Below are 11,666 nucleotides of genomic sequence, written 5' to 3' on the forward strand. Positions count from 1 at the left end.
TGAATGAACAAAACAGTTAAGGATAATATTAAGCAGCTGACATTACCTATATGCCAGGTACTGTGGAAAATCCCTTCTGCGTACTACCTCATTTAATCCTCGTAAGAGTCCTATGAGGTCAGTTTTGATAAAATCCCAATTTTAAAATGAGAAAATTGAGGTCTGATGAAGCATAATCACTTGCCTAAGTCACCGGCAAAGTTAACTAGCAGTAAAGCCAGAGTTCACACCTCGGTATTTGTGTCAAAACACACCATGATATGACATAACCAGAGTATAATGGTGCAAGTTTTAAACACTGTATTATCAATGCCAGGACTTCCCTGGGATCCAGTGGTTAAGACTCCGTGCTTCCAATGCAGGGGGCACAGGTTCGATCCCTGGTAGGGGAACTAAGATCCCTCATGCCTTGTGGCATGGCCAAAACATAAAAAATAATAAAATAAAATAAAATACATTAAAGTTAATTTCACCTGTTTTGTTTTTTTGTTTTTTTTTTTTTGCAGTACACGGGCCTCTCACTGTTGCGGCCTCTCCCGTTGCGGAGCACAGGCTCCGGATGTGCAGGCTCAGCGGCCATGGCTCACGGGCCCAGCTGCTCCGCAGCATGTGGGATCTTCCCAGACCGGGGCACGAACCCGTGTCCCCTGCATCAGCAGGCACACTCTCAACCACTGCGCCACCAGAGAAGCCCTCACCTGTTTCTTTTTAATGTGGCTATTAGAAAACATAAAATTACATATGCCCTACAATTGTGTCCACAATATATTTCTTTTGAACTGCAGTGATATACACCCTTTTTTTCCCCCGAGCCTCCAGATTCTTTTGAGTAGTTTTGCATATGTCAACCGACAAGTTAGAAGACTATTTCATTCTCAGATGATCATTCATATTAGTTCTACTTTAATGACATTTAACTTGAACCATCTCATCTTAACCAAAACTCTTCTTCTGCCTTCTTTGATGCCTTTATTGTCACCAAATCATGTTTTACCTCCAATCACCACTTCTAGTTCCTTTATCTCTCCTCTTACAAGCCTCAAACATTATCATGTATCAAGATTTTAACTGGAATTTCCCTGTCCCAAAATTTACAATACCCATAATTGCCGTCATTCAAAATGAATCTTACAAATATTAAGTAAATGAAAAAAAAAACCCAATAGTTTAATCAAAATCTCTCAACTGCCTAGTCTAAGAAAGAATGTTGTATTAGTGATCCTGCTGAAAACAAGGGAAACACATTGTAAATTTATTCGATTTGTGGTATAGGTAAAAATACAAAATTTAAAGACTCAGGCTGTGGCCCACAATGAAAAAAGGAACAAAGATTGAGCACTTATAAAACCTATGATGTAGAGCAATAAATAATTACACAGCATCAATAAAATTTAATCTGCCCAGTGAACATAACATGGAGACAACAAAGTAAAACCATTATAACTTAACCGTTAAAAGTATTTTTTAAATACTTACTTTTTCATTAGAATCATATGCCGCTGAACAAAGACTACGAGACACCACTAAATGCTGTCTTGAATAATGTGGAACATGCTATCAAAAGAAAAAAAAGAAAGTGAAATAAACTACAGATACTTGAATGAACTTTATTTTTCAAGTTCATTCATTTTCAAGTTTATTTTCAAGTAAATATTTTTCAGGGTAATTCTTCCAGTATGCTTCTAGCTACAGTGTTTCATCAATCAATATATGTAGTTCTAAGCAACATACCATAACTATAGAAGGTAAATCATAACTAGACACATCCCCTTGGCACACATGAGGAAACCAAAGGCATCAAAACAATCTCCAGAAAAGTAGAATAAGAGCCAATGGGTCAAGTAAAATTAGAAGAAAGGTCTTTCTGATCATGCAGACTGATATGGCAGGATCAGAATGTCACATACCATGCAGAACTTTATACAACATAAAACAAGTGACTTGGCATTCAAAGAGCTTCAATTTTAACAGCGGCCAGAAAAATAACAAAATATTATTTTTTATTTGCTAATGTCTTAAACATGATTTCTTATTTTACTTATTCTGGTATAAACGTGGTTTGGCAAATAAAAATGAAAAGGTAATACTAATAATCAAGTTCACTTCTAATTCATTACCATAAATGTTTGTGGAAAAAGTATGTCTTGGGGGCTTCCCTGGTGGCGCAGTGGTTGAGAGTCCGCCTGCCAACGCAGGGGACATGGGTTCGTGCCCCAGTCCGGGAAGATCCCACATGCCGTGGAGCGGCTGGGCCCGTGAGCCATTGCCGCTGACCCTGTGCGCCCGGAGCCTGTGCGTCCAGAGCCTGTGCTCCACAACGGGAGAGGCCACAACAGTGAGAGGTCCGCGTACCGCAAAAAAAAAAAAGTATATCTTAAGCCTTTAAAACATTAAGAATAATCAGTAATAAAGGTTATAGCCAAAGTTTAAGAAAATAATTTAGCCAGTAGTCACTGATGAAGGTAGACCAAGAAAAAAAAAGGCGGTGGGGGACTTCCTTGGTGGTCCAGTGGTTAAGAATCTACCTGTCAATGCAGGGGACACAGGTTCGATCCCTGGTCCAGGAAGATCCCAAGTGCTGAGGGGCAACTAAGCCCGTGCGCCACAACTACTGAGCCTGTGCTCTAGAGCCCATGAGCCGCAACTACTGAGCCCATGTGCTGCGACTACTGAAACCGCACGCCTAGAGCCCATGCTCCGCACAAAGAGAAGCCACCGCAATGAGAAGCCCACACATCTCAAGGAAGAGTAGCCCCTGCTCGCTGCAACTAAAGACCCCGCGAGCAGCAACCAAGATCCAGCGCAGCCAAAAAAAAGAGGGGGGGTGGACAGGGGCAAAAGGCAACAGGTACTACGTCGGAGAATTTTCTAATATAACTCAAATACGAAGCAAAAAATTTTTATTGCATTTTAAAATGAAAAAGATGTATACAGTTATTTTTTTAGAAATATATAGCCCCAAATTACAAAATGTAATCTTTATGCAAAAGTGAATGTAGTAGATAAGAAAGATACACTTTACAAAACAAAACCTACATTACCAAGTAAAAAGGACTGATGATGAACAATGAACTGAGAATGGGAAGAAAATTGACTTTATTACTGTGTCTCTTTCACAGCAACAAAACTCACTCTCATAGTCATGCAAGCATCCCTGTGAGTTCAAGAGTATTAGTCCCAATTTTTAAAATGAGAAAACTGAGTCTCAAGAATTTTAAATTTTCAAGTCACAAGGGCTAGGCTGCAAGAGTAACAAGATTTAAGCACAGATCTATTAAAAGCATTCTGAAGTTTTTTATCTTGAGATAATACAAATAGTGGCACTTCCCACATTAACAATAACATCTGTGCAAAGATATGATTTGGGGTAAAAAACAATCTACCAAGGGGGTCTCACCACTCCTATGTGTTCAAATAAAAATTCAGTCTTCCACTGCCCTCAGCAGAATAGCTATAATCTGTGAACTTTACTCTTATATCAAACTTAATAGGATAAAGATAATACTCCCTCCCCTAAAAATCATATCTTGTGTTTACAGCCTCAGCCAATGCAGAAAGCAAACTCTAAATATAAAGAAAAGCAAAACCTACCTGGGAATTTCTCACATTTATTCCGCTGCAAGGTAGCGCTAGGCTATTTACACAAGAAAGTAAATAGCATACCAGCTTCCTATCAATTTTATAAAATGAAACAAAACAGTTTACAGTTTTACAAATTTTTCCTAGTATCATAAGGCACACAATGTTCTGTTGTAGGAACACGTCAACATATCCTTTTACAAAAGGCAAAATCATACATGTGTCTTTAGTCACTAACAAATAAAGGGCGTAACTGATTCCTGATGGCAAAAACCAAATGTGAGTCTTCCAGAGACAAAACACAATCTGGGGTAGACATTTTAGGTATTCTAATTAGCTTTGGAGAGAGAGAATAAACAGCGATGTTTATGTCTGGGGAAGGGAACACGTCCCAGAACTCTGGGAGAAGAAACCAAGGAACCTGAGTTCTAACCCTAGCTCAGCTGACACTATTTCTAGGACTTGAGCAAACCACTTTAACTCCTCTACCCTCTACTGACAAATGAAAGCTCAGATGAGTTTTCTCTAAGGTCCCTACTAACCTACACCACTAATATTCAAAAATCAAGAGCTTAGTACAGGGATTCTAACATGTGCAAGCATCGGACAATTATGAAGAATATGCAGTTAATCCAAACTGAACATGTGGGCCAAGAGGATGGTGACACAGATCTCACTGCTGAACTGCTCCGAGAGCAACAAACGCTGAGCTATTCGGTGGAAATAGAGCTAATTTCAGAGATCTGAATAAATATGAATTAAGTTTCTAGAATACCTTTGGGAATAAAAACCTCAGGACTCTATCTCATCAGATGGTCTCATGAAAAATGGACTAAGCTAAACTTGGTCCCAACAGAACAGTTTCTAACCTAGAACAATTCAAGCTCTGAGAAATGTTTGGGTCAGCTGACTCAATGTAACACACATTTACTTTCAGGAAACTACCAATAACACAAAACTCAAAAATGTCTATACCACACAGTTCTTAAAACTAAATCAACTCTTACAAATTACACCTGACCAAAATGTAGCAGAAGAACTAGCACTACCTAACTGATCAAATTGGGGTTTTTTAAATCTTTTTATTACTATTTTTAAATAGTTGGTTCTGAAGATCTAACAGATTATATTTTACCACCATTACCAAAAAAAGAAAGCATACAGCTGTACACATGTGAATTTGTGATAATGTGGCCCCAAAATTAAAAAAACATAGATGCCCCTAATGAGCCAAGAAACTAGAAGTAGAAACGGTACAAGCAATCAGAACAAACTACTGAGGAAAAACAAGAGTTTGGGCCATTCCCACAGCAAGTCCAAACTGGTTTGCAGTCAGCCCCACAACGGCTCTCTTGTGTTCCTGTTTACTCCTGGCAGACCTTCATGGAAGTTCAAAGTTATAAAGAAAACAAGTCAAAAATCAGATAATTTTGTAGAGCTACAACATAATTTTTTTTTTTTAATACAAGGGACAAGTTAGTAGAACTCTGCTAATTTGGACCTCTACATAGCATTTTTAATGTTATTTTTCTTAAGCATATAAAAAAATGGCTACAAGCTCAGTCCAAAATTCTTTTAAGATACTTCCTAGAACAAGTGTGTTCAAAGGAGAAACTTTAATCAACTCTATTTATAAAGACTATTTAGCCTATGACAGCCAAAAGGAGAAAGGTCAGTGTATGCAAAATGACTTCCCAATAATGTACTGCATTGGTTCTCTTCTGCAAGAATAAAGATTTCCAATATTTTCCACACTTAGAAAAGAAATGCCAGCTAACAATGTGGCACGTGGGAAGTAGCACGACCTTCAGAGCCACAAGACCTGGATCAACTCTTAGCTCCACTGCTTCATAGGTATGAAACATTGAGCAAATAATTTCTCTGGACTCCAGCTTCCATCTATAAAATGTACTAGATGACACCTCCCTTGCTTTCCTACAGGGCTGTTGAAAAAAAAAAAAATCAAGCCTTTATAAATGGTAAAGCACCAAGAAAATGGAAGCTATTACACAAAAACTAAATCCAATTATGCAGCTGTAGCTTTCTTTCTTAAAATTATACCAGGCCAGGGATTCCCTGGTGGCACAGCAGTTAAGAATCCGCCTGCCAATGCAGGGGACACGGGTTCGAGCCCTGGTCCAGGAGGATCCCACATGCCGTGAAGCAACTAAGCCCGTGCACCACAACTACTGAGCCTGTGCTCTAGAGCCCGCGAGCCACAACTACTGAAGCCCACGCGCCTAGAGCCAATGTGAAGCCCACACACTGCAACGAAGAGTAGCCCCCGCTCACCGCAACTAGAGAAAGCCTGCGGGCAGCAATGAAGACCCGCCGCAACTACAGAAAGCCCGCAGGGAGCAATGAAGACCCAACGCAGCCATAAAAAAACAAACAAACAAATAAATGAATAAATAAAACCAGGCCATTTCGGAGTTCCCATAAAAGTAATAATATAAGAGCTGTGATCTAGACTCAGATTCAGACCCCGGTTCAAATGCTGGCTCTGACATTTCTTAAACATAATTTTCCTCACATATAAACTGGGCATAAAAACTACTTATCTAGGACATAAGGCTGCCATGAGGATTAAATGAAAATGTGTAAAATGCCTAGCACAGTTTTGCATATGTTGAAGTAAGCATACAATAACTGTTAACCAAAAAAAGGGGTACAGCTTGTACACAAACTGTTCACATGCCTTCCGGCCATTGCCAACAAGGACTGCCCTTTTCTAACTAGGAGACCACCTACTTTCACATTCTAGATGTGGCCTCAGGTGGCAGCCCAAACTGGTAAATCCACTAGACTCATGTTTAAAGAAGAACTTAAACACTAATCCTGCCAAACCAAAAGTATTCCTCTTAACATAACCACAGCGGCATTCAGGTGTATAATACTAAAACAATTCTGTTGACAGGTTAATTCATTATCAGGATGCATGCTATTGGGGTTGGCCAAAAAGTTCATTCGGGTTTTACTATAAGATGTTATGGAAAACCCCGAACAAACTTATTGGCCAACCAATGCTTCAAAGAAACCATCCTCAAAATTGTGGATTAATGGAGTCATAACATGCTCTTACCAAGTAAAAGTAAATATTTGATAGTGCTTCATCTTCAAAACTTCCAGGCGAAGGTCCGCTCTTTCACATTTCACGACACAGAGCTGGGACGCACCAGCCAAATATTTCTTCCAGCATTTTAACAGAACCACAGTGACCAGAAAAAAAACCCTTTAAAAACACTGCCGGAAGTCAGGCTTTTTCACTTAAGCACAGCTTTTCCTTCACAGACACTGACTATTTAGCCTTCAGGACCTCACTTGCCATCCCAATCTTCAACTGTCTGCCAAGACCTTCTGTTACAAGCTAAGCTGAATACGTAACATTTGAGAGAGATGATCAAATCTCAAGATTCATGTCAATTACTTCTCAATAAAACTGGGGGAATAAAACTCAAGATTCTCCAGCTCTGCCTCCATAGTAAAAGCTGGAACACCAGAGAACTATATACATCAACTTTAAAACTTCCTCATTCCACTACAGCTCCCCAACCAGGCCATTCCTCCCACCCCACCTGTAGCAGATGTTGGTGTACATCCAGAACCTGTTCACCAGGTGGTGAAGGCCCCCAGCTGGTGTACTCTGGGTGTACTCTGTACATGTATCCTACTCATGGCTCACACCTGCTCCCTAGTTTGCCCCATTTGCCTCAACTAGACAGGAGTTCTCCATCAAGCCTGGGAGCTACATCCCTCCCAGCCCACAGCCAATGACTGACTCACACAGGGTTCAAAAGGCTGCCCCCGCCCCTCATCTCAAGGTGGGTCCAATTTAGTATTGCAATCTGTGCTTTAGGGCTGGCTGTCCAATATGGCAGCCACTAGCCACAGGCAGCTTCTGAGCACTTGAAATATGCCAGTCCAAATTCCAATGTGCTCCAAGTGTATAATACACACCAGATTTGAAGACTTAATACCAAAAACAAACAAACAACAAAAAAAACCTTGTTAATTTTTTACATTAACATATTGAAATATTTTAAATATACTGGGTTAAATAAAGTACATTAATATTTAACCTTTTAAAACAATTTTCAATGTGAGTGCTAGAAAATATTAAATTACATTTGCAGCTCACATTTTATGTTTATTGCACAGGGCTGAACTAGAACAGTGCTTCTCAAACTTAACTGTGCATCAGTATCACCTGGAGAAGGGCTTGTTAAAACAGATGGCTGGGCTCTAACGCCAGATTTTCAAACTTGGCAGGTCTAGGGTAGAGCTAGAAGATGTGCATTCCTAGCAAGTACCCAGGTAATGCTGCTGTTGCCGCTGTCGCCGCTGGCTGGAGTCCCCTGCTTTGAGAACCACTGCTCCAGGGCTCCCCTGTGGGATGAAACTGAATCTAGTTTCCATCTGGATCCCCTTCCTTGCTTAGATTTTTTTCCCCTGCTCTAGCTTGTTTTCTTCATTCTTCTCAACTACTACCACCTGCACAAAATCTCTCTTCAGGCTCTGCTTCTAGGAAACCTAACCATCCCACTGCCATAGGACTGTTCTTACACACTATAACTTTCACAAAGTGCCAGATTAATAGCAACCAATGAGATGTAAACTATCACTGCATCTTTTGTAAAACAGTAACAAAAGAGAAAAACTAAGACTCGGTGCAGCCAAATAAATAAATAAATATTTTTTTAAAAAGAAAGAAAACAGAAGTAGACAAGATGCAGGCTCTGCCAACACATTAAAAGGAAGAAACTGGGTAAGAAAAATCAGTTTATATGTTGTACAATAAGTGTACAGCAGTAAACAGAGTAACAACTTCCTTCTCTCTCAACCTCTCCACACTAAAATATGTCAGTGTAATAATTCCTCCCAACTCCAACATGAATGGTTTCCCATAAAACCAAGCACGGCCTACAGCAAGGCCCAGCATGGTCTGACTCCTACCTACCTCCCCAGCACCATCTAATCTCAATACCAGAGCCTCAGTAGCCTTTTCTCAGTTCTCCTACCTTGTCATGCCCTCTGGCCCAGGACTTTTGTACGTGCTGCTCTCTCACATATAACGTTCACCTCTTTCTTCTCTCTTTGCCTAGAAAAAAGTCACTTTGTCCTTCAAAACTTGTTTCAACTTTCACTTCCAAAGGAAAACTCCCTTACCTTAGGCATGGTTTGAGCAAGTCACATAAAACTGTGCCTCAATTTCTCCATCTGTAAATGGGGATTATATGGCTGTTGTGAGGATTGGACAAATTAATTCAAGTAGAGCACCAGAACAGTATCTAGGACACAAAGCTCAAAATCTAGACTTGGTCAAATCCCTCCATTTTATTTTCTTCTATACAGCACTAGGACCTCTCCCCTAATAGCATTTCACACTTGTCTGTCTCCTTAACAGACTAAAATTTCTAAAAGAGAAATTATATTCATTTCATAGAGATGGAACACAGGAAGTAGAGAAAGACTTGCTGAAAAAACAGCTGAAAGGAAGAAGCGGAGGCCCAAAGAGATGACTTATTTAATATACCAAACTTCATCTGTGTGACTCCAAAGCCCATGCCTTCCCACCACACCATGCTGCCTCCTACACATCAATAAATGCATTCAGAGTTTTGCAACTGCAAGTGATGTGGCCAAAAAAGATTAAAAGATGAAAGAACACTAAAGATTAAGAAACAATAAATTGTGTGCCCACACAAACTTTGGGTTTTTTGAGAGTGGGCATTCTAAAGCTGACACTAAGCTAATGCACCTGCAGACTTACTTTCACTTCCATGTTCAGCTGTAGCTGAACATTTCTCACCTGGGACTAAGCTCCCTCCTCTTTAAAAGAGTAGGATGCACCAAATCATCTCTAACGTGTCTTCCAATTCTAAAAGTTAAATGACAATAAATCAAGTTACGTGCCTGTTTTTTTAAAAGGAAGATAACAGGTGGTTTTCAGAGAAACCTTTATTTTAAATAATTTGTTCAAGTCACTTAAACTGTTAATAAAGTAAGTTAGGTAGTCTTCGTTTAGAACTTACAAGAGACTCCATGTTGAAGACAAAAAGTGTTAAGAGCCACACACAAACACTCCAACGTATAAGTCAAGGCTACCACCATGAAAACCCTAGAACATACAGTGCAGAGATGTGTTTAGAAGAGCACAAACATCAGGCTAACCACTACAGAGAAGAGAAATACTCACAAGATGCATATACAGTATATAATGATATAATACAATTAAAATAGGCTCTCAACTCAAGCAAAGGTAGTAGCAATCCTGACATCTTATGATACTTTAAAAGGTGAGACAAACTCAAAACCCTAACTCTACTTGAACAGCAATTTAGTGTCCCTTCAAAGCAGGAAGGAGGCAAAAGAAAATGGAAACGATAAGGACCCTTAAAAATACACCTGGAAAGCTCAAGACAAGCCAAAACCTCATGGCCGAAGAGCGGGAGCACGGGAAATGCACGTACATTACAGCCAGGTGGCTGTCAGCCGCTCCCGAGAAAGCAGAAAACTCACGCCTACAGGCTCCTTGGGCCGCTCGGCCCTCCATGATACTCCGAGTAACAGCTGGGGCGAAGGACGCCGGCTCTGCCCCGCTCCAGGGCGAACTCCGGAGGGAGAGGGAGTTAGGGGCGCGGTCCGACGCGGAACCCGGCGCCGAGTGTCGCCCGGACACCTACGGAGCGCTCTACGCAGCACTAGCCACCGCCTGGCGGTGCGGGGCTGGGAGCCCAGTGAGACCCAGGCCCACGGGGAGTCCCGGCGCTCCTCACCTTCAGGGTCCATAGCGCCGCGCTCCGCAACAGTGGCTGCGGCCACCGCCGTCCACGCCGTCCTGCTGTGACCAGCGCTGCCTCCCCGACACAGAGACCCGCCATTGCTGCCCCTGCAGACCGGAGCTCCGCTGACCTCTCACCCCGCGGAAGGAGTCGGAGAAAGGGAGCGCCTACAATTCGGCCAATCACGAGCCTGGGATCCGTGGCCCCGCCCCCTACTGCGGGGAAGGGAGGGACCGGGAGCGGGACTCGCCCAACCGCGGGAGCCGGGAGCCTGGATGCTGGGCAAGCGCGTGCTGGGCCGCGGGGGAGGCTGGCCGAGCGGCCAGCCAGGAGCCAGCTTGGGGCTGCCGGCCCGACACTATCCCGGCAATGAGCGAGACAGGGAGGACACACGTGTGTTCTGGCGGCGGTTGATCCGCGCCTGCTTGGGGTAAACCCCGTATTGCGCCAGCTTCCACTTAGCAACTTACACGCAGTGCGGCCAGCGAACGTCAGTGAGGTAACTCCGCCCCTTGACCACCCCTCAGCCCAGGGCCACCCTACAGTCTCGAGTGACCTAAGTTCCAGGCAGGTACCCAAACTAAGATCCTGTAAGTTTGAAGGCGTAAGTTGCAAAGCGCCAAACCAAGGTAAGGTTTTGGACAAATGTGGTAACATAGAAAACGCTCTAGGTCTAGAAATCAGAGATCCCAGCTCAAGCCCTACCTCTTCTGCATATACTAACATCTGCGTGTCAGAGGAATTAGCCATAACCAAAGTCAGTTTCTGTTGCTTGCAAGTCGGCACGTTTATTAACACAACTACTAAGGGCTAGCCCTTGTTAGATGCCTCAAATTTTGTCTCTTTTAATCTTTGTAAGAACCCTATTGGCCTATACATTTCCCATTTTAAGAAACTGAATTTATAGAGAGGAAAAGCCACTCAGCTTGTAAGTAGTGAAACTAGGGTTTGAACCCAGGTCTGGCTGTCTTCAGGGACTGGACTTTTGTTTTATTATGGACAGTTTTTAACAGACACAAAACAGAGAAAATAGTCTTATGATCACCCAGGCACCCATCACACATCTTCAACAAATCAACATTTTGTCAATCTCGTTTCATCTATTCCCCCTGCTTATTTTTTGCTGGAGTATTCTGAAGCAAATCTCAGACATCAGGTCCTCTCACCTATATATACGATAGCATCAGGGGCGCTCTCTTAACTATTTTGCTTCTCATACAGAGTCACCTTGAGACAGTTAACAAAGCTAGGAATGACACAGAATGTCTTACAACATGGCAAATGCCAAAAGAGATACAAACTGTT

At 42.0% G+C, this 11,666-nt stretch overlaps 1 protein-coding gene across 9 annotated transcripts in view; it reads right to left on the bottom strand.

Annotated features, from left to right (window-relative positions):
- PCCA (propionyl-CoA carboxylase subunit alpha) overlaps window positions 1-10,515 on the bottom strand; it is a 385,988-nt gene extending 375,473 nt beyond the window's left edge. For 5 of the 9 annotated variants that reach the window (XM_033435088.2, XM_049701173.1, XM_049701172.1 and 2 more), the window contains exons 1-2: window positions 10,356-10,514; window positions 1,477-1,554 (exon numbers count right to left, since the gene is read on the bottom strand). In XM_033435088.2, the coding sequence (XP_033290979.1) occupies window positions 1,477-1,554; window positions 10,356-10,460 (183 nt within the window). In that variant the 5' untranslated portion in view covers window positions 10,461-10,514. Of the gene's footprint in view, window positions 1-1,476; window positions 1,555-10,355 lie in introns of all 9 variants that reach the window. The other 4 variants (XM_049701174.1, XM_049701176.1, XM_049701177.1 and 1 more) reach the window with 1 other exon arrangement.
- Between the last annotated feature and the right edge of the window lie 1,151 nt (window positions 10,516-11,666).

Source organism: Orcinus orca, chromosome 18 (genome assembly GCF_937001465.1).
Source record: "Orcinus orca chromosome 18, mOrcOrc1.1, whole genome shotgun sequence".
NCBI classification, from domain to species: Eukaryota; Metazoa; Chordata; class Mammalia; order Artiodactyla; family Delphinidae; genus Orcinus; species Orcinus orca.